At 51.0% G+C, this 23,272-nt stretch overlaps 1 protein-coding gene across 6 annotated transcripts in view; it reads left to right on the top strand.

Moving 5' to 3' along the window:
- NEGR1 (neuronal growth regulator 1) overlaps nt 1–23,272 on the top strand; it is a 177,572-nt gene that overhangs the window by 66,790 nt on the left and 87,510 nt on the right. For all 6 annotated transcript variants that reach the window (XM_068199031.1, XM_068199034.1, XM_068199033.1 and 3 more), the window contains exon 2: nt 12,595–12,827. In XM_068199031.1, coding sequence (XP_068055132.1) covers nt 12,595–12,827 — 233 coding nt within the window. The remainder of the gene's footprint in view (nt 1–12,594; nt 12,828–23,272) is intronic.

Genomic DNA, 23,272 nt, shown 5'->3' with positions numbered 1-23,272 from the left:
GCCTCGCAGCCAATTCTGTTTGCCTCCCCTCAGCTCTAATTAAGATTGACAAGGTTATCCAGAGCAGGAGAACAAATATTACAGGAATTGGAGATGTGTTGACACACGACTAAAGAACTACATGAAATTAAATTTCTAGACAGGAAATATGAGCACAATTAAGACAAGGCTACATGAGAAAACTTAGGGGATATTTGTGTGGGAATTCTCGGGCTTTGAGCTCTGGGGCTGATTTTGTGCCATTTCCACAGAATCCCAGACTGGTTTTGGCTGGAAGGGACTTCAAACCACCCCTGCCACTCCTGCCCTGGCAGGGACACCTCCCACTGTCCCAGGAGCTCCAGCCCCAGTGTCCAGCCTGGCCTTGGGCACTGCCAGGGATCCAGGGACAGCCACAGCTGCTCTGGGCACCTGTGCCAGGGCCTGCCCACCCTCCCAGCCAGGAATTCCTTCCCAAAATCCCATCCATCCCTGCCCCCTGGCAGTGGGATCCATCCCCCCTTGTCCTTTGTGAGCAGCCTCTTCCCATCTGTCCTGTAGCTCCTTCAGGTCCTGGAAGGCCACAATTGGGTCAGCCTGAAGCTCCTCTTCTCCAGTTGTTGGAGGAGGGTCTTTGACACTTATTCTTGCATAAAAGTAAAATATCAGCACTGGCACAGGGTGCCCAGAGCAGCCCAGGCTGCCCCTGGATCCCTGGCAGTGCTCCAGGCCAGGCTGGACACTGGGAGCTCCTGGGACAGTGGGAGGTGTCTCTGCCCGTGAGAATGGGATGAGCTTTAAGGTCCTTTTCAACCGAAAATATCTCATGATTTAATCTAAAAAAAATTCAAAGTTTGCAGATATTTAATGTAAATATGAATTTTTATGTGTGTTGTTGGTTGTTGTGTGTTTTCCAGTGTGGTTTCAGTGCCTGGTTCCCACCTGTTAACACACTCAGCATCCTGCCACACCTCACACAGACATTATCAATAATCAGTAATCGATGCAGTTTATAAAAGTCTGTTCTGATGGGAAATTGCTCCATTTCAAAAGATGTGATTCTATCTTCCCCTTTCTTCTGCAAGTAAAATGAACAGCCAACTTACTTTGAACATGAATAAGGAGACTGGGTATGCTTCCTTCAAAGGGGAAACATAAAGAGAAAATAGAATTCCCACTGGTTTTTGCTATTAAAAAGCTGTTTATAGATGAAGTGCTCAAGGAAACGGCTCCAGAGCAGCCCCCTGGTGCACAGGGTTGTGCAAATGTTGTCAGTGCCTGAGAGCAGTGCAGGAAGGGGAATGGCCTGGGAAGAGACTCCAGGGGCACCAAGGGATTTCCCAGGAGTTATAAAACCAGCTACACACGGACAGAGGGAGTCTGGGTAGCACTGAGGGGTTTTGGGGTAATCAGGGAGTGATTGTTGGGTGCTCAGTGATTGTTTAGGTGCTCAGTGTTTAAATACTCAATGTTTAGTGCTCAGTGTTTGTTTGTGTGCTCAGTGTTTGTTTAGGTGCTCAAGGATTTTTTATGTGCTCAATGTTTAGGTGCTCAATGTTTAGATGCTCAGTGTTTGTTTAGGTGTTCCATGTTTGTTTAAGTGCTCAAGGATGGTTTAGGTGCTCAGTGTTTGTTTAGGTACTCAGTGTTTGTTTAGGTGCTCAATGTTTATTTAGGTGCTCAATGTTTTTTTGTGTGCTCAATCTTTGTTTAGGTGCTCAATGATTATTTAGGTGCTCAAGGATTTTTTATGTGCTCAATGTTTAGATGCTCAATGTTTGTTTAGGTGCTCAATGTTTATTTAGGTGCTCAATGGTTGTTTGTGTGCTCAATCTTTGTTTAGGTGCTCAAGGATTTTTTTAAGTGCTCAAAGTTTATGTGCTCAATATTTAAGTGCTCAATGTTTATTTCGGTGTTCTATGTTTAAGTATTGAATGTTTAGGTGCTCACTGACTGTCTAAGTGCTCAGTGTTTCTTTAGGTGCTCAATGTTTAGGTGCTCACTGTTTGGGTGTTAAACACAGTTTTAGTGCTCAGTGTTTGTTTAGGTGTTCTGTGTTTAAGTGCTGAATGTTTGGGTGCTCAGTGTTTGTTTATGTGCTCAGTGTTGGCTGTTCAAGCATTGTTTAAGTGCTCCATGTTTGCTTAGGTGCTCAAGGAATTTTTAAGTGCCCCGTGTTTCTTTAGCTGCTCAGTGTTTATAGGTGCTCAGTGTTTGTTTGGGTGTTCAGTGTTTAAGTGCCCAATGTTAGTTTGGGTGTTCAGTGATGGTTTAAGTGCTCAGTAATTGTTTAAGTGCTCAGTGTTTGTTTAGGTGCTCAGTGTTTGTTTAGGTGCTCAGTGTTGGGTGTTCAATCATTGTTTAAGTGGTCAGTGTTTGTTTGTGTGTTTAAGGATTGTTTAAGTGACTGTTTAAGTGGTCAGTGTTTGTTTGGGTGTTTAAGGATTGTTTAAGTGGTCAGTGTTTGGGTGTTTAAGGATTGTTTAAGTGACTGTTTAAATGGTCAGTGTTTGTCTGGGTGTTTAAGAATTGTTTAAGTGACTGTTTAAGTGGTCAGTGTTTGTTTGGGTGTTTAAGGATTGTTTAAGTGACGATTTAAGTGGTCAGTGTTTGTCTGGGTGGTCAGTCAGGACTGTTCCTTTAGAAAGGCAGTTGGTGAAGGTTTCTTTGGGTAGTCCAGGAATGTTTGTTTGTGTTGTCCAGTGTTTGTTTGTTTGGGTTGTGGGGGGAATGTTGCTTGGGAAGGTCGTTCCTCCTTCTCTGGGTGCACCATCCCCCGAGCCCCCCCAGACCCCCTGTGCTGGGAATTGCCATTTGTCTCCAGCAGCAGTGGGGGTGTTTAATGTCAGAGGAAACTGAAACCCCCCATTTGGATCCCTTCTCCTCCAAAGGCTGGGCTGGCTGACTCTTGAGGTTGCTCGGAGCGTGGGCTGAGGTTTCTGGTTTGAGGGGCTCAGGGCAGTGCTGGGACACAGAGGCACCCCAGCCCTGAGCCCTGGCCCTGCCTGGCGGGCAGGGAGAGCTCGGTGAGCTGCTCCCCTCCTGTGGGCACCGCTCTGTAGGTCTGAGCCCTGGAGTTCCCTGGGTGTGCTCTCCTCCCCAAGGTACAGCTCCTTTCCTTGCTGCACCAGGTGGTGTGAGGAGCAGTGATGGCAGGGGAAGGACAGTGCCATTCCCCATCTGTCCCTGGGACCCCTCCCCATCCATCCCTGGGACCCTTCTCCCTCCATTTCCAGGACCCTTTTCCATTCCTCCCTGTGACTTCTCTCCATCCCTCCCTAGGACCCCTCCCCATCCATCCCCGGGACCCCTCCCCAGTGCTGCCCTGCTGGGCTGGGCTGGGGGTCTCCTCCCCTCCTTCCTGCCAGGATCTGCTCCCCCCCGGGGCTGTTCAGTAGTGTTGTTAATAATGCATTAGTCTGGAGCAAGCAGCTGGGAGGTTCATCCAAAAATCTGACTGGTGCTGGCAAACACAGCCCGAGCCATCTGTGCCAAGGCCCTGTATTTACATCATCCATCCACAACCAGCTCCTGCTCTTGTAACTCAAGAGATCATTGTGATCCTCCTGAAAGATTCATTGTGGTGAAAGACTGCAGCACAATTAAATTTGCCTTCTTTTATTATTTATCACTAATATTCCAACCAGTGGTATATCAACAAAGTAAATGTTCTGGAAGATAAGGCCAGATGAAATCATGGATCAGCCCTGGTAGAAGGGAGACAAATGGATTCATTCAGTCATGAGTTTGGGCAGGAATTCTATTTCATGAGAGAGCCTCTGGTATTTTGAAATTTTGTTTTCATTCCGCCGGGGGCTGGAGATTGCTCCTGAACTATTCTGGCAAAAATGGAATTGCAGGGACGGCGTGTGTGCCAGCAGCACGGTGTGACACAGATTGTTCTCTAGTGACCTGCCGGGGGGACACTCCTGGGGAATGTGCTCTGCCTGCCAGAGAGCAGAGTCCTGCCGTGGGTCATCCTGCCTCTGGAGCAGGAGCCAGCCTGCTCCGAGGTGCTGTCAGAGCCCTGGGGGCTGGAGCTGCTCCTGCTCTGCCCTGGCGCTGCTGCTGGAGGGGCAGCAGAGGGGTCCCACAGCTCACACTGCTGCACAGGCAGCTGGGGTTTGGAAGCACCAACGCCCCAGCGGCTCCAGAACCTCTCCACTCTGCTCCTCTCTGAGTGGCAACGCAGCAGCGCGTGGGCCCCCGTGGGTGCAAGTGTTTGGGTGGGATTTGGACTCCTCTGGGCTGTTTTCAGCCACCTTTGGAGGTTTCTGCACCAGGAGCTGCAGGCTGGGAGAGGAGCTGCTTGGTCAGACGTGTGGTACCTCTGGGGCTGGTTATTTATTTATAAACCTGCTGTCTCTGCTATAAAAAGCTTTGCAATAGCCCAATAATAAATGCATTCATCACCACATCTGCTGTAATCACTGCAGCTCCTGAGCTGCTATTTGGCTCTCATTAGTTGCAACTCCCATTCACCTATAATTTTGGAGAACACACAATTATGTGTTATCACTCCTTCAAGTGATTACTACACTGGATGTTTTTAAGATAATGGTGTGGAACACGCCGTGATGAATTACACCTCTCCAGGTAGTTTTGTTTCTGTCATTAACTCTATTATTTTATTTAAACCAGCCTGGAGGAGCTGTGGGGCAGGGTTGGCATCACCTACTCGGGGAAGGGTTCCAGGTCAAGGCTGATCTGATAAAGGACGTGGCCCAGCACACAATTATCCCCCTCCTGTCTGTCCTCCCCACTCACACTGCAGATATTATGAGGAGATTGGAAAACCCAACCTGTTGGCACCTGGAAAGGTCCTTTTTTCATTAAGCTTTGATAGCAGTAAAAGCCTTTCCAGGGAGAACATGGGGAAGAACAGGAATATTGAGAAATCCCTGGAGCCTGGGCAGCAGCAGCCTGGGAGAGAAGAGGGGAGTGGACCCAGCTCTGCTGAGGAGCAGGAGCAGCCACAGCTCTGCCTGCAGCTCCTGCTCCCTCTGCCCTCCCCTGTGCTGGCACTGCTGAGACCCCACCTCAAATCCTGGCTCCAGCTCTGGGTCCCTCGGGACAAAACTGACCCCGAGGGGCTGGAGTGTGGCCAGGGCAGGGAATGGAGCTGGGAAGGGGCTGGAGAATCCCTGAGGGAGCTGGGGTGTGTCTGGAGCCCCAGGAGGGGCTGATGGAGCTGGGAAGGGGCTCAGCCTGGAGAAAAGGAGGCTCAGGGGCCCTTGTGGCTCTGCACAGCTCCTGACAGGAGGGGACAGCCGGGGGGTCGGGCTGTGCTCCAGGGAACAGGGACAGGAGGAGAGGGAACGGCCCCAGGCTGGGCCAGGGCAGGCTCAGGGTGGACACCAGCAGGAATTTCCCCATGGAAAGGGGGGTCAGGCACTGGAACTGCCCAGGGAGGTTTGGGGTGCCCATCCCTGGAGGTGCCCAAGGATGTGGCACTTCACTGCTTCTCCCTCAGCTTGAGGCAGCTTTGCTCTCCCTTCCCCTGGGCTGTCCCAAACCCTTTGCTGTCCCCTCCCCGGGCTGTCCCTGCCCTGCCCAGTCCCACCTCCCACACCAGCCCAGCGCAGTGCAGCAGTGCACAAGGACAGGTTCAGAGTCCCTGCTGAGCAGGTCTGGGCCGTGCCAGGGCATTCCCAGGGTTTGGGGCACGCTGCCCATCCAGCCCCGCTCTCAGCCAGGGCAGGGCTGTGGCACAGCCTCCCCTGCAAACCCTGCAAGGGGTTTTGGTCACAGCCACTGCCCGGGGAGCACACCTGGGCCTCCTTCCAGAATTAAAAATCAGCACCAATGTTCGTGTCCAAAACCGAAATGAAGTCACTTTCTGACTGCTCGAATCCAGCTGGATATTTCAGGAGGCTGAAACCCCTCAGCAACACGCTGGGATATTGGAAATTTGGGAAGTAACAGGAAATGTTTTCTCGTTCTCCAGACCTTTGCCTTGCTTTGGTCTCAGAGCTCATGGTGCTTTTTATTCCTTTAATTTGTGTTTCAGTGTTTTGTGGTAAAAAAGAGTCAGAAAAAACCTGTGACTTTGGCAGTCCCTTAAAATAAACACAATAATCTCCCAAATTTTCCAAGACCCCTTTCCCCGAGGAATAGTGCAAAACGAAAAGGAAAAGCCATGTCTTGGATTGTTTCCTTACTTTTCTGCATTGTAATGTCTTCTTTGTCATTTCTGGAAGTCAGTGTTTGTCTATCATAAATCTCCAGGAATTAATAAATATCAAATGCAGCAGCCAGATCCTTTTTAATATTTCAAATAATGTGATGAATTTGGGAGTTACTCTCTGAAGCTGAAACCAAGGCTCTCACACCAACACTGGTGTGGGATGTTATTTCTGAGCCTTCAAAGAGAAAATAATATGGGCTCCCATGAAGGAAATGATTAATGACTAAAAATTCTGAGCTTTACACTGCAGTGTTTTGTCCATTTTAGTATGAAAGTACATCTGTGAAAGGGTGTGGGGTGGGATATTTTTGTATAATTTAAACCAAATGAATTTATTGTAGTTGTGGCTGCAGCAGTTTCTCTGTCCTTGCCATGGGGAAAAATCCATTTCCTGGTGGCAGGAGGGAAACAGCCACTAAGGGCATGGCTGGGGGTTGTGTGCCAGGAAACCCCTGGGAAGGTGGAAACCCCTGGGAAGGTGGAAACCCCTGGGAAAATGCCTTTCCCCTGGCTTGGATGGACTGGCAGGTGCTGAGGGTGGAACCCACAGGGATTACAGGTCACATGGCATCAGCTGTAGGGAAAATTACATTTCAAATCCTGCAGAGGAACAAGCACTTTTGCTCTTAATTACTAATATTCGGCTGGTTTTCTGTCTGGGGAGTTTCAGATTTAGGGGTTAATCCCTGGTTATCTGCAGACAGATTTCCTGGAGCATCTCCAGGCAGATGGGATTGTGAGCCCAGCAGCTGGAGATGCCCGGTGCACAAGGTCCCTGCTGCTGGTCCCGGTGTCCCGCCCACGGGAATCTGAGTTCCCTGGCCAGGAAACAATCCTGGGCTCTGGAGCAGTGCTGCAGGAGCAGGGAGGGAGGTTATTGATGCTAATTGCTCAGCAGCACCGGGCTAGCACAGGACAGGAGCTTTGCCGGGTGAAATCCCTGTCCTGTTCCCCGCTCCTTGTGCAGAAATCCATGGATCAGCAAACAGTGATGGGATGGGCTGGTGGGCAGCTCCGGAGCTGCCTTGTCAGGGTCAGCTGGTGTGACCCCAGCAGTGTGACAGTCCTTGTTCCCCTAGCCTGGCAGCCAAAGGAGGAGCCTGGAATGCTCCGATTGCACTTTCAAGGTTGTTTATTTCTTCTTACCTATAACATTCCTTCTCTGACCTGCCCAGCTTGGGCTACCAAGGAGGCCATGGCATTCTGCCCCGAGCCCTGGGCGGCTCCCACATTATATACTCCAAACTACGTGTGTATGTTTACAATTTATAACCAATTCCTATCACCCACGTTAGACTGTGAATCTCTGCCTTGAACCAATAGAAAACTGCCACCATCACAGCAAGACATGGAGGGCAAGATGAAGGAAAAGAAGGCCAGGACACGCCCAAATTCCTCCACCTTGTACCTCCTTGAACCCCATTCTAAAAATCCCAAAATTCTACTTTTCCACCCTGTGTTAGTTCAGATATCTATCACACTACTCAAATATCACACTACTCAAACCCTTGTGGCTTGTAATTGCTCACACAAAGTTGGCAGCTTTTTCCACAGGCTAGAATCGAAGCCACAGGTGTTTTTGACTTCGTGCCAAGGTCTCCGAGCCCCCTGCCAGGTTCTGGAGACAGCCAGGGCAGCCAGAGGGATGTCCTGGACTCGGACACCAGCAGTGTGGGGTCGGGGTTTGTGGGGTCGGGGTTTGTGGGGTCAGGGTTTGTGTCCCCTCAGGACGGGGCAGCCTCCCTCTGCAGGGAGCTGTGACATTTGCATTTCTCACCCATAAACGGTGGTACTGATTGATAAACGGTGCTACTGATAATGGTGTTACCCCCTGGGGAAGCAAAAGCTCCCTAGGACTGGGGTTTTTAATCCCTATTTAGTGATTTTGGTCGCCACTCTCCCTTCCTGGAGCAGTTCCTCTGCCCTGCCCAGAGCTGGCTGCCCTCAGGGGCCGTTCTGTGCGCATCTCTGCCCCGGTGACCCCCCTTTGCTCTGGGGGTTCTGGTGCAGCTGAAAATCCCCAGGAAAGGTGAAACTGGGGTGTCAGCAGCTCTGCACTGTGGGGACAGCCCGAGCTGGGCTGTGGGGACAGCAGGGCTGGGCCAGCACTGTTCCCATCCTGGCCAGCGAGGCCTCATCCCCCCCAGGGATTGATGTGATGTGAGAAAATAAATTCTGTAAATAAAATCCAAACCCGGGAGGGCAGTGAGCAGCTGAGCCAGCTTCTGTGCAGAATCATGGGCTGGGAGCTACAGTGAATTCTGACCACGAAAGCAAAAGGATCAATAACGAAAATGACTTTAAACTGAAGGGAGGCAGGGTTAGACTGGAGATTAGGGACAGATCCCTCCCTGGCAGGGTGTGAGCCCTGGCACAGGTGCCCAGAGCAGCTGGGGCTGTCCTTGGATCCCTGGCAGTGCCCAGGGCCAGGCTGGACACTGGGACAGTGGGAGGTGTCCCTGCCATGGCAGGGGTGGGATGGGATTTATTTAAGGTCCCTCCCAGCCCAAACCATTGCAGAATTCTGAGATTTTTCTCCCCTCAAGCGCTGCCCAGGCACCTTCCAGCTGCAGCCCAGGGAGGGTCCCAGGCCCTTGGACACAGATGTCCCCCTTTCCTGGGGTTTCTGGAGCAGGGCAAGGCTGGGAGGTATTCCAGGCAATTCCTGGCAATTCCTGGCAATTCCAGGCAACTCCCAGCAATTCCTGGCAATTCCAGACAATTCCAGGCAATTCCACACAACTCCAGGCAACTCCAGGCAATTCCAGGCAATTCCAGGCAATTCCAGACACTTCCAGACTATTCCAGGCAACTCCCGGCAATTCCAGGCAATTCCAGGCAACTCCCGGCAATTCCAGGCATCTCCCAGCAATTCCTGGCAATTCCAGACAATTCCAGGCAATTCCAGGCAATTCCAGGCATTTCCAGACACTTCCAGACAATTCCAGGCAACTCCCGGCAATTCCAGGCAACTCCAGGCAATTCCTGGCAATTCCAGGCAATTCCAGGAAACTCCAGGCAATTCCAGGCAACTCCAGGCAATTCCTGTCCTTCGGGGGAGCCAGGTGGGATCCCAGCCCGTGGAGGCTCCTGGAGCAGAGCCCCCGTGCAGTTTTAATTAAGCAAGTGGAAGAACTGTTTTTTACAAAGATTAATGGATCTCTGTTTTAATTATGGTGGAATAATAGACTAGAGAGCTGGGAAAGTGGGAGGCATTAAAAAAGAGGATTAAAAACTTGAGGGAAGCTGGGTGAGACTATATTTTTTCGTACTTACAAATTACAGTAGATCATTCCCATTAATAATGATTGGAAAAATAATAAAGTGCCCTCAGCCATGTATGACAGTTAACATTAAAATCTATTTTTTATGCTTGTTGTGTGGGGAATTTCTGATTACAATCATCAGTTAAAAAGAAACTGTGCTTCTTTCCAATCTTCCACATTTAAATATAGAATAATTCTCTGCTGAGTTCAGCTATGGTTTCATCAATACTTTCCAAGCCATGGCAAGGTAAAAAGAGCAAAAGTCACTTTTATTTAATGACTGTGATGCTTACTTTAGTTGTGCTGCAGTTTTATTATTAATTGCTAAAAATAATTGGTTCTATGCATATATTTTAAAAATTACGTTGCAGGAAATGCTGCTAGGATGTACAGGGAGTTTGATATAATCAGAATTTAGGGAAAGACAGGAAAAGGAAAAGAGAGAAAAGGGGAAGAGAGGAAGGGAAAAAGCGAGAGAAGGCCTCTGATGTTTGCAGTTTTTACTGTTGGTCATCCTTTCAATGAATGATTTCCCAGAGATTGCTGTAGGAAGGGTTTTATTGTTAATATTTTTGTTAAAGCTCATTGTGCTCTGCTGGAATCCCTGCTCTGTTCTGGGCAGCAGAAGCACAGTGGCACGCAAACCCTGCATGGAAAGGCTGCTTTCCTTAGGAAATTGTGAAGGTTTGGGGGGGAAAGGCCAAGCCTTCCTTTAAAAACAGTAAAAAATCCTGGATTTTCCTTATTTCTGTTCCCCTGCAGAAATCCAGCGCAGCCTCTGCTGGCCAGAGGCTCACGTGGGAGGAGGTGTGCTCTGAGTGTCCTGCAGGAGAGCTGCAGGCAATAACTGGGACTCCAGGGCTGGGAAGTGATTTGCAAACAGAAAGGGATTAAATTTGTTAGATTAGAAAACATTTCTGAGATGAATCATCTGATTGCTGCTTCCGTGGGGTAAATACGCGCTTTATCCATCACCTCCCACGTGGGTGGTGGGAAAGCACAGGATATCGGCTGCTGCTGGAGCTGAAAACCACCGTGGCTGAGGGCTCCAGGCAAACTGGGCAGCAGCTCCAGAGCAGCTCTCAGCCACAGAGCTGGGGGTGCTCAAGGAGCTCATCTGGGGGTGTCCCAGGATGGGTGGGCTTGGGAAGGACCTCCAAGCCCAGCCTATCCCACCCTGTGATCCTGGAGGTCTTTTCCAGCCTCAGTGGTTCTGTGAATTCTTTTCTGATTTTGTTTTATTTTCTGGCGAGCCACACAGAGAGCAGGGAGTTGGTGGAGCTGGGTTTTTGTGATGGGAGAGGAGGAGGAAGAATTCTCCTCAGGGAAGAATTCACAGTGCTAAGGCTTCCCTCCAAGGTTTGGACGTGTGAGCGTGAATAAACAGTGGGAGAGTGAAATTAATGAAGTGGGAAATGCTCACTGAGCTACAGGCTAGTGCAAAAATGCTGGTTTGTAATTCGTGGAGTCCCACAGTGGTCTGGGCTGGGAAAGACCTTAAATCTCATCTCATTCCAGCCCAGTCTAGGCAGGGACAGCTCCCTCAGGCCAGGCTGCTCAGCTGTGCTGGGATGGACTGGATCCAGCTGCTGCAGAGATTCAGTGGGAAAGGAACACGTGCTAGAAAAACCTCCATGAATTGGAGCTTTCTCTGCCTCTCCTGCCCTGCTGTTCACTAGAATCAAGTTCAAAGCACTCACAAGACTTTGAAAGAGGCTCCTTGCCTTCCCTGGATGGGACCAGACCCTACAGAACTCCTCCTGCAGGGATCCCAACCTCAAAGTGCCACTTCCCGGTGACATCCCAATTCTCTGCTCTATAAATGGGGATTTTTTTTTTATCCCACATTGCAGCTTCCCTCAGAACCCTTTCAGATTTAATGTTGAGATCATTAATTAAATGAATGGTTATTCTCATGCTTTGTTTCTGAACCATTTCAGCCTGATGTTTCCAGTTCCTTATTCCTGAATGGAATGTCATTTTCCACTTAAACAATACTGCCAGATGCTTAAGCCACCAAATCACCATTTTCTCCCTCCAGTTTCTATGGTTGTGCTATTTTAATGTTTCATCAAAGGGATGAGCTCTATTGCATTCCCTTCTTCTCCTGCATTTCCTTCATGTAGGAAGCTCTTTATGAAATAAAAATGTCCCATTAGTCTGTTGCACTTTGTATTATCCTCCTTCTTAGCTTCTTTCAGCTTTTAAAATTGTTTCAAAGCCTTAAATCCCGAGGTGGGCATGGGGGTGAGTCTAAAATTTGCCTAATTCATTCTCCACGTTTCCTGAAGAGTGGTTAATTTGTGGAGAGAAATGCAGATTTCCCAGTGCCACAGCATCACTTCCTGATGGCTCCTGGGTTTGCAGCCTCCTTCTCTCAGCCCTGAGCCCATGGAAGTTTTCCTGGGCTTGTTATTCCATCGGCTGCTCCGCCTTTTCCCACGTGCTGGGTGTGGGAAACGGAGCACAGTGGTGTTGAGCCAGGCTTAGACATCCTGCACCCCCTCAGGCAGGCTCAGGCTCCTCCATCAGCTCCTGGAATAAAGCTGCTCCTGCCTCTCCTCTCTGTCCTGGGACCCCCTCACTGCAGCCCCCAAGGGAGAGGAACTCCCGGGATGGGATGGGATGGACTGGGATGGGATGGGATGGGATGGGATGGACTGCCAGGTCCCTTCCCACCCAAACCACTGTGGGGGCTCTGAAAACCCTCTGAAAAGAAGCTGGTTTGGGTTCTCTGATGTCCAGATAGTTTGTCCTGGAAGTCTCTTGGTTCTTGAGCTCAGCAGCAGAAGGGGGCTGTGCCTCAGGAACGGGGCATCAATTTCCCATGGAGCACACGTTGCTGCTGACCCTCAGGGCTGAGGCTGCAGGAGAAAGGGCTGGGCCAGCCCAGGCAGCAATAATAACTGAGGCTTTCCTCCTAGTTCTCCAGCAGCGTCTCCCAGCAGGAGAACGGGGCAGGAAGAACAGAGCAGACAGAGCAGCCTGTGGTTACTGTGTTTGTAAGCTGGGCTTTGGGGTTTAGGATGGTTCTGAGTTAACAAGTGATTCCTGGTGTGAGTTGAGCTCTGATAAATCCCAGCTGTGCTCAGCCTAGACGCAGCAGCGAGTGGCATTGAGCAGCTCCTCCAGCTCCATGCTCAGGGTTTGCCTTTTCCCCAGGTGTTACCTGGAAGATGGAGCCTCCAAAGGGGCCTGGCTGAACCGCTCCAGCATCATCTTCGCGGGCAGCGACAAGTGGTCGGTGGATCCCCGCGTGTCCATCGCCACGGCCAACCACAGGGAGTACAGCCTGCAGATCCAGGACGTGGACGTGACGGACGACGGCCCCTACACCTGCTCCGTGCAGACCCAGCACACGCCCAGGACCATGCAGGTGCACCTGACCGTGCAAGGTAGGGCTGCGAGAGTGCTGGGATGGGAAACTGCAACCCCTTCAGAGCCCCTCCCTTCCTTCCTTCCTTCCTTCCCGGAGTCCTTCCTTCCCGGAGTCCTTCCTTCCTGGAGTCCCTCCTTCCTGGAGTTCTTCCTTCCTTCCTGGAGTCCTGGAGTCCTTCCTTCCTGGTGTCTGTCCTGGAGTCCTTCCTTCCTTCCTTCCCGGAGTCCTTCCTTCCCGGAGTCCTTCCTTCCTTCCTGGAGTTCTTCATCCCAAAGTCCTTCCTTCCTTCCTGGAGTCCTGGAGTCCTTCCTTCCTGGAGTCTGTCCTGGAGTCCTTCCTTCCTTCCTCCTGGAGTCCTTCCTGGAGTCCTTCCTTGCTCCCTCCCTCCCTTTCTCCCAAGCTCTGGTGTCAGCTTTCACATGGATTTAATATTTATTGTATTGTTCCAGGGTGAACAATTCTTGGTTTTGATTGTCTTCCTAATAATTAATGCCCTCATGCAAGGGCTAAAAAAACAAGTTGGGAATTAATTGCGTGTATAAAATACATCAACAGGAGCTTAAAATTAATTAGGCTAACTACAAGCATATAGAGAAATAATAACTCAATAGTTAAAAATATGCATAATTATTAAGCAATTGCATTTATATCTTCAGAAATGCAAAGTATAACCTAAGGCTTTAACTTATTAGTCTTTGGTGCAATCATCATTAACATTTTCTTTTGCATTTTTATGAGTAATAAAGCAATGAATATAGAGGAGGAGAATTGAACTGGCAATCCCCATTAATCCATGTGGCATGTGGAAATCCCTTAGAAATAACAGGGTGAGCCACCTCCCACACGAATGGCCCTTACCCACGGGAATCCTGCAGGGATCCTGCAGGAATGCTGGGCTGCAGCTCGGAGCTCAGTGTGTCTGTTTTATTAAAATAGCATGGAGTCATTTTTGTGACCCTGCTGAGAGGCCTCAGGACCCTCAGGCTCAGTTTGGGGCACAGGGATAGGGACAGGAAGGGAGGGAACAGCCTCAGGCTGGGCCAGGGGAGGCTCAGGGTGGACACCAGCAGGAATTTCCCCATGGAAAGGGGGGTCAGGGATAGGAACTGCCCAGGGAGGGTTGGAGTACCCATCCCTGGAGGTGTCCAAGGCATTCCTGGAGGTGGCACTCCGGGCTCTGGGCTGGGGATCAGGTGGGGATCAGTGCTCTGGGAGGGCTGATCCTGCAGCCCCTCAGTGCCTGCTTTGTGCAGGGACTCCCTGGCACCCATTTGTGTTCCCAGTGGGAACAGGGGCCCTGAGGTCACTGCTGTGAGGGACTGGGACAGCCTCTCCCGCTCCAGAGGCTTCCTGGGATCACACAGGGAGCTGTCAGGGAGGATCACACAAGGATTTATCCCGGGATCACACAGGGAATTTTCCTGGGATCACGCAAGGATTTATCCTGGGATCACACAGGGAATTTTCCCGGCATCACACAGGGCATTATCCTGGGATCACACAAGGATTTATCCTGGGATCACACAGGGCATTATCCTGGGATCACACAAGGAGTTATCCTGGGATCACACAGGGAATTTTCCTGGGATCACACAAGGAGTTATCCTGGGATCACTCAAGGATTTATCCTGGGATCACACAAGGAGTTATCCTGGGATCACACAGGGAGTTGTCCTGTGATCACTCAAGGATTTATCCTGGTATCACACAGGGAGTTATCCTGGGATCACTCAAGGTTTTATCCTGGTATCACACAGGGAGTTGTCCTGGGAGCACCGTTAGGTTTCCCTGTAAAATCTTCCCCAGCTTGGTATCTGGAGAGTAGGAACAAGCTCTGCTTTGGGCAGAAATGAGTGAGGGCAAAGCAAAACCGTTCTGTCCGAGGGCACTGGGCTTCCCCTGGTGTTGGGAATGAATGACAGACCCGAGGGCATGCCAGGAGAGAAGGAACACTGGGCAGCAGTCTCAGCCCTTTCCAAGCCCTCGGCCCCACGGGCTGTGTTCCAGGAGCAGGAACCCTTCTGCAGCTGGAGCAGCCAGGGGGGTTTGCTCTGTGTCCCAGAGGAAACGAGGGAAGGCTCAGGTGGCATCCAAAGCTCCCAAACAGCTTCAGACTCCAGAGAGGAAAACGACCTGCAGTGAAGCTGCCCACCAAGAGCTGTGCAAAGCCAGCTGCCCCTTCTCCTTCCCCCTGGAATGTGTGACTCCTCCACGCACGCAGAAGCAGGAGCTGCGGTGTGCAGCACGCTCCTCTCTGCTGCTTGGGCTGACAGGTTCTGAACGTGCTCACGGGAGGAAATAAACGCATTTTCGTGGGTTAAAGACACCGTAATGCCCAGGCCCAGGGAGCAGGCTCAGTTCCCAAGGGAGCAGCAGCCTCTGCCCTGTCCCACTCAGGAACACCCAGGCCCGGGGGCTTTGGCCACTGCCCACCAGGGATCTCTGGCAGAGCTGCAGGTTGGGTTTTGGGCTCCCAAATCCCTGTGCCACAGCCAGCACAGCACCTGAAGGACACCAGCAGGTCAAGTCTCAGTCAGTGTCACTCATTGCAGTTATTCCCTTTTGTAGTAGGGAAATTAACTGAGATATTGGATAAAAAAGAAAATAGAACTTCTGTCTTTAGCCCACGTTTACATCCGTGAAGGAAAAATCACATGAAAGAGAGGAAGGTAATCCCGTTAACTTTAATTTCAGTGACCTTACTTAAAAGAAGTGAGAGTTATGAAATAATTAATTGCAAGTTTCGATGGCAGCAGTTTGTAATCAACTCAGTCTACCTCAGTGCCAGACGCTGGATCTGCAAAGTCATGAGCTGCAGGTGATTTAAAAATCAGACGTTTGTCACAGCAAGGTAAAGACCCGAAATTCCTCTTGCCACACTCTGTTGCTCACAATTTTTCTCCAAAAGGTTGTGCTTTCTGCCATCTCCAATCTGACATTTATTCTACCAAAGTGGAAATTGCCTCCTCCAAGCTGTTTTCCTGTCAGTCTGCAGAAGTCTGCAGCCACGTTTGCCAGCGTCCTTGAGAAGGGCTCGGGGCTGGGTGACAGCCCCAGTGTCCCCGTCCCTCAGGGGGTGTGACAGATGCTCCTGCACCTGGGCACGGCGGGGCCAGGGGAGTTTGGGACAGCAGGGACACAGGGCAGGGGCTCCGAGGGACCCCAGCCCCAAAAGGGGCACAGGGACACGGGGCAGGGGCTCCGAGGGACCCCAGCCTTAAACAGGGACACAGAGCAGGGGCTCCGAGGGACCCCAGCCCCAAAAGGGACACAGAGCAGGGGCTCCGAGGGACCCCAGCCCCAAAAGGGGCACAGGGACACGGGGCAGGGGCTCCGAGGGACCCCAGCCCCAAAAGGGACACGGAGCAGGGGCTCCGAGGGACCCCAGCCCCAAACAGGGACACAGAGCAGGGGCTCCGAGGGACCCCAGCCCCAAAAGGGACACAGGGACACGGGGCAGGGGCTCAGAGGGACCCCAGCCCCAAAAGGGACACAGAGCAGGGGCTCAGAGAGACCCCAGCCCCAAAAGGGACACAGAGCAGGGGCTCAGAGGGACCCCAGCCCCAAACTCATCCCAGGGGTGTTGGGGCGGGTTTGGGTGCTGGGGCTGCACAGCTGGCACAGGTCCCTGCTTTGCCTTTCAGGTGCAGATCCCGGTCCCAGCCCTGTCCCCAAGTGCCCCCAGAGCCCTCCCTTGTCCTCTGTGCCATCCCCATCCTGCAGCAGCCCCTGCTCCCAGCGGTCCCACACGGCCAGCCCGGGCAGTCACGGACACAACCCTTGCTGCCACCATCACCTGGCATCTTCTCTTCCCCTGACCCTAGCCCAGGCTGGAGCTCCCCGGGACAGTTCCGAGGGTGGCTCCCAGCCCAGCCCAACTCCTGTGCTACCCTCCCAGCTCCACCTCATCCCTGCAGGAATCTGCTCCCGACATGGGAGCTGTAAATAATTCAGTTATCTGTGGAAATGCCTTTTATAGATTCAGTCAGGAACCACAACCTCGGGTTTTTATTTAAACATGTATAATGTTCCCAAAGTAATACTCTAGGCCCTTTTTCTGTTTAATAAACCCCCTTAATGTCCCCTAAATATTAATGTATTGATTTAGTCTTTGCAATGTTTGCAAAGTCTAATTTGTTTCCTCAGCCAGGCCAAGAGGGACTTGCATTTGAAGCTAACGAGATAAATCTTCCCCAAATTTATTTAAAGTGGGACAAAATAAATATGCAAAAGACTTTAAAATCATCTAACAACCACTTCCCAGCTAAAACTGACAATGCATTACTCTTTTAAATTGCCAGCACTTGAGCAGGGTGTCAGTTTTCCTTATAAAATTAACTTGCTGGTGCCAGCCACTGTTATCATCTTGTCCCTGCTCAGCACAGGGAGAAAAAGACTTGGAAAAACATTTCTCGGGGGGGAGGCAGCCACAGGAGGCTTGCTTTGTGATAGAGACCCCCGAAGGGTCTCTGTCCCTGTCCCACAAGCAGCATCCTCGGCCTTGCCATTGCCTCACTGCTCCCACTCCCATTAACGTGTCAGCAGTGACTGATCCCAGTGTTCTCTCCAGGATTTGTGCTTCTTATCCATTCATTAAATTCCTCCCACACTTGTCCCTCCCAGGAGCTGCGGGGGATCTCTCACTCTAAAATAAGTCTGAGTGGTTTTTCCCCGCTCTGCCGGGCTCAAGGCACAGGAAATGTTGGCGCTGGGAGGTGATCTCATTTACAGGGATAGAAATCAGGATATTTTATCTGGAATGGAGCAGGGCTGCTCTCATCTGAAACTCATAACTCTGCCATGTTGGAGGTGCTTTGGTCACGGCTGCGACTGAAATTCCATTACCAGCCTGAAATTTCCATCTTCTGGAATCTGCAGGCAGAGGACAATGGACACAAAATGATCATTTCCTCTGGGGCCTGAAGAGCATTTGCTCTGTTCCAATTGAGTTTGTTCCAATTGAGTCCAATTGAATTGAGTGGAGTGGGATGGTTGGTGACCCGTGGGAGTCTTGCTAAAGGTGCCTTCTGCAGAGTCCAAAGGGTCTTCCAGGAACTTCTTGTGTTACATGGCCATGCCAGGTGCAGAAGGAAGAAAAAATAGGGGGATAAAGCTAAAAAATAAACCAACCCCCCACCAAAAAAAATTGCTTAGGTTAAAGGAAATAATAATCCACCTCTCTCAGTGAAACAAACCCACCCAGCTGGAAGGATCCCAAAGCATCCTGAAGGACAGGGGTTATGGAGTTTTTGGAAAGAGTGGGAATGAGCCAGGAGCTGGTGGTGGGCCTGCTCTGTGCCCTGGGCTCTCTGGGCTTTGAAGGGATCAAGGCAAACGGGGGTGAAATCTGCTGCTCTGCAATGGAGGCAACTGGTGAAATCTGCTCTGCAATGGAGGCAACTGGTGAAATCTGCTCTGCCATGAAGGGAACTGGTGAAATCAGCTCTGCCATGAAGGGAACTGGTGAAATCTGCTCTGCAATGGAGGGAACTGGTGAAATCTGCTCTGCAATGGAGGCAACTGGTGAAATCTGCTCTGCCATGGAGGGAACTGGTGAAATCTGCTCTGCCATGGAGGCAACTGGTGAAATCTGCTCTGCAATGGTGGGAACTGGTGAAATCTGCTCTGCCATGGAGGGAACTGGTGAAATCTGCTCTGCCATGGAGGGAACTGGTGAAATCTGCTCTGCAATGGTGGGAACTGGTGAAATCTGCTCTGCCATGGAGGGAACTGGTGAAATCTGCTCTGCAATGGTGGGAACTGGTGAAATCTGCTCTGCCATGAAGGGAACTGGTGAAATCTGCTCTGCCATGGAGGGAACTGGTGAAATCTGCTCTGCAATGGTGGGAACTGGTGAAATCTGCTCTGCCATGAAGGGAACTGGTGAAATCTGCTCTGCAATGGAGGGAACTGGTGAAATCTGCTCTGCAATGGAGGGAACTGGTGAAATCTGATGCTCTGCAGTGGAGGGAACTGGTGAAATCTGCTTTACAATGAAGGGAATTGGTGAAATCTGCTCTGCAATGGAGGGAACTGGTGAAATCTGCTCTGCAGTGGAGGGAATTGGTGAAATCTGCTGCTTTGCAATGGAGGGAACTGGTGAAATCTGCTTTGCAATGAAGGGAACTGGTGAAATCTGCTGCTTTGCAATGGAGGGAACTGGTGAAATCTGCTCTGCCATGGAGGGAACTGGTGAAATCTGCTCTGCCATGGAGGGAACTGGTGAAATCTGCTCTGCCATGGAGGGAACTGGTGAAATCTGCTCTGCAATGGAGGGAACTGGTGAAATCTGCTCTGCAATGGAGGCAACTGGTGAAATCTGCTCTGCCATGGAGGGAACTGGTGAAATCTGCTCTGCAATGGAGGGAACTGGTGAAATCTGCTCTGCAATGGAGGGAACTGGTGAAATCTGATGCTCTGCAGTGGAGGGAACTGGTGAAATCTGCTTTACAATGAAGGGAATTGGTGAAATCTGCTCTGCAATGGAGGGAACTGGTGAAATCTGCTCTGCAGTGGAGGGAATTGGTGAAATCTGCTGCTTTGCAATGGAGGGAACTGGTGAAATCTGCTTTGCAATGAAGGGAACTGGTGAAATCTGCTGCTTTGCAATGGAGGGAACTGGTGAAATCTGCTTTGCAATGAAGGGAATTGCTGTAGGACGATGTCACATTGGAACCATCAGCTGGGGTTGATGCCCCCACAACCTGTTGGGTTGTTCTAAATCATTATTCCCTTTTTAGAGGACAATTGCTCCATGCAGGGGCAGTCTCATTTGAATGCTTCCCCAGAACTTTATTTTGGAGTGGACTGCAGGAGAATTGAAGCTGTAACGTTTGTTTAATGGCCCTCTCCAGGGCTTGGTTCCATGGAGGTACCCACTGTCCTGGCTGAGGGCCCCATCACCCCTCTGGGAATGTCCCTTTCCCAGGACCGGGCTGCCCTGGGCAAACGGGGCAGTAATTATCCTGGTATCACTGCCATCATCTCCTCACCCCGTGCTGCTGGAGCTGCACACGCTGAGCCAGCAGTGGGAGATCTCCTGAGCTCTGTGCTGCCTGTCCCTGAACTCTGTGATTGCTGGGATTTATCCCAATTTTCCCACTGGATTTCTGCTATTTCCTCTTCCCTAGCTTCAGCCCATCAGTTGTCAGGGGAAATAAAGGCACCCCCTGTTTGAAAGTGCAGCTTTTGCTTGGAGAGTTGATACCAAAGGAAATCAAACAGCTCTGGAGAACACTGGACATGACCTCTGCAGCTCTTCCTCAGAGCATCCTCTTCCTCACCCCCAGACTGGAAAGAGGATCTGGAAGCCATCCCACCTGATGGTCTGGAATATCCTGGATTTCAATATAAATATTTAATATTCAATGAAGTCTTGCTAAGGAGGAGCAAACCCACTGATTTCCCCCAAATGAGGTTCCCACGTCCAAGCGTCCCTCTCTTCTGTTCCTATAAAACTGAGGAGAAGGCACTGCAAAAGCATTTTAGAGTCCAGCTGTGGCCTGGCAGGACTTGTGGGAATTAAAGCGGTCCATGTGCCAGAACCATTCCTACAAAACCAGCCTGGGAAGGAAAGGGGGTGAACCAGAAGGACTCCTGGAACATCCTCTGGTGTCCCTGTTAGCCTGACTGCAGCTAATGGCTCCTGACACACTAAATGTCCTCCTGGAGACACCAGAATTGGATAAAAACCTTTTGTCAAGTCCAGTCAGCATTGAAAAAGTGAGACAAATGGAAATTGGGCTGGATTCCCAGATTTCCTGAGGAGTGAGAGCTGCCCTGCAGCCGCCCTGCTCTGGGGGTGCCGCTGTGGCTGCGGCACTGGAACGAGGTCCGTGAGCAATTCCAGAATCCAGCACTTCTTTAAAGGAACAAAAACCTTTTTCCAGGCTCCAGGGCTGCAAGGATTCATGATTTTACCGTATTTGCAGTTAAAAGCAGCAGCATCAAAATTCGTTCTGTGAGGTTGCTCGGTCATGGAGAGGAGAAGGCTCCAGGGAGAGCTCAGAGCCCCTGGCAGGGCCTGAAGGGGCTCCAGGAGAGCTGCAGAGGGACTGGGGCCAGGGCAGGGAGGGACAGAACACGGGGAATGGCTTCACTGCCAGAGGGCAGGGATGGATGGGACATTGGGAATTGGAAATTGTTCCCTGGGAGGGTGGGGAGGGGCTGGGATGGAATTCCCAGAGCAGCTGGGGCTGCCCCTGGATCCCTGGCAGTGCCCAAGGCCAGGCTGGAGCAGCCTGGGACAGTGGGAACTGTCCCTGCCATGGCAGGACGGCACTAAATGGGATTTAAGGTCCCTTCCAGCCCAAACCATTCTGTGATTCTTCAATAACAAGGTCCAAAATGCCATTAATACAGAGCATGTCCTTTTGGGGGGCTGCTTTAAATGCTCCACTTTTCATTTTTCTGTGTCAGCCTCTACCCACACTCCCCCTTCTCTCTGAAGAAGCTCCAGTGGCAGGAGTGAAACTGGGCCAGGCACAAGTGAAACTGCAGCTGGGGGTAGGGGCAGAAGGAGCAGTGAACTTTGGAGGAATATCTGCAGTGAGAGGAGCTGCACACTTCAGCTGCGTTTCCATGGCTGGTGCTGGGGGAGCTGGTCACAGAGGGCTCACTTTGGCTTTGCCTTCCTCTCGTGGGACAGACTCCTGCCGCCTGCAGCCTGTGCTGCTGCTGCTCTCCCAGGCGCAGGGGAAGGGACTGTGGAGGGAGTTTGTCTATCCCTGCTTTTAAACTCCTGTCAGCCTGAGAGATGGGATTGTTACCCCGAGCGGCACAGGGGCCCTGATTTAGGTTCCTGGTGCCAGCTCTGCCTCAGCAAATGCTGCTGCAGGAGCTCCTCGTGTGCCAGCCTCCCTCCCAGAGCTGGCTGAGCTATGGAATGTCCCACCTCTGCTGAGCTGCTCATTCATAAGCCAGAAACAGGAGAGGGGGCAAGGAGCTCATTGGGAAATGCAGAGGAAAGAGGAGAAATGCACAAACCTGAAGCACTTTAACAACCTGTGACTGAGCCAGGAAAAATGAACATTTGGGCTCAGAGGAGGAGCTCCCTGGGCCTGGGAGGCTGTGCTGGAAAACAGAGAGCAGTGTCCTGGAAAGGCTCTGGGAATGCACAGGACCCTCCATCCAACCCCTCGGGATTTACCAGCTGGGAAAGAGGGGCTGGGGACAGAGCTTTGCATTGCAAAGGTGATTTCTGAAACTGGAAATAATAACAGTGCATTTTCTCTCTAAACCCCACCTGAGAGTGTGAGGATGCCATTCTCCCATTGGGATTTATCCCATGGCACGTCTTGGCTTGGATTGATGAGCTGGGAACTCGGAGAAGGAAAATGTTCAGGGCTCAGAGCTGTGTGGGGCTCGTGGCTCTGGGAGAGCCACCAGGGCTGGGGGTGGCCCTGGTTCAGCAGCTCCTCCTCACGCTGCACACACGAGGAGCATTTCCTCGTGTTCTGCACACACTCCTTACTTCCAAACCCCAACATTTTCATTTCCATTTCATAGCCTAAGAAAGGGTAAAGGGAGTATGATGACAATATCTGATATTTGCAAGCAGCCAAATCCACCAGTTGGGAGGAGCAGAACCAAATGCCTGTCTTTAAAAAGAATGTATGGAGCTAATTTAGGAAAATTTCTGGAGACGACTGAAAAAACAACTGAGAAGTAAAGTGGCAGATTCATCCTGTAGGACTGAATTGTGAGGAATTTGACAGGCAGCTTTAAAGGATAGGATTGAATGTTTCCTGCCTGGAAAATCTCCATTTGAAGGAGTGGATCTTTGATTGTACAGCTTTCCTAAAGGTGTGAAGAAAACTTTTCAGTTGTCCATCCAAAGATTCCAAGGCAACAAATCCCGTGGTTCCCTTCCCTGGCGGGGTGCAGGGTCACAGGAGGGGACAGCTTTGGGGGACAGGCTCTGAGCCCAGGGACAGGGACAGGACGGGGGAAAGGGCCTCAGGCTGTGCCAGGGGAGGTTTGAGTTGGTGTTTTGGTTTGAAAACACCAGGTGTCTGCTAAGGAGGGTAGGAACCTCCCCTGAAATGGAAAATGCAAACCCCCTCCCTCTGAATTGTTATAATTCTGAAATTAAGGGGTTGTTAGGCAAAGATATGGGAGCAGGAATAACAGCTCTTTACTAGGAAAAATAATTTTAAAAAAAAATGCAGTAATACAAACAGCACTGCCAGAGTGAGAACAGGCCCTGGCAGCCTGTGGGTCAGGGGGGTGGCAGCAGTCCCATCCCATGGTGGCTCAGCCCTCCTGCAGTGCCAGCTGTGCTTCTGCTGGAGCAGGGATCCTGCACAAGGGTGGAGTTTTCCTCTGAAGCTCCAGGGCTGCTGGAGATGGGCCTGGGCTTCCTCTGGGAATGCAGTGGGGCAGAAAGCTGCTCCTCTGGGAATGCAGTGGGGCAGAAAGCTGCTCCTCTGGGAATGCAGTGGGGAAGAAAGCTGCTCCTCT

The sequence above is a fragment of the Anomalospiza imberbis genome, chromosome 9, assembly GCF_031753505.1.
Source record: "Anomalospiza imberbis isolate Cuckoo-Finch-1a 21T00152 chromosome 9, ASM3175350v1, whole genome shotgun sequence".
NCBI lineage: Eukaryota > Metazoa > Chordata > Aves > Passeriformes > Viduidae > Anomalospiza > Anomalospiza imberbis.
The sequence above is the reverse complement of the archived record's forward strand: the minus strand, read 5'-3'. Positions and strand labels throughout refer to the sequence as shown.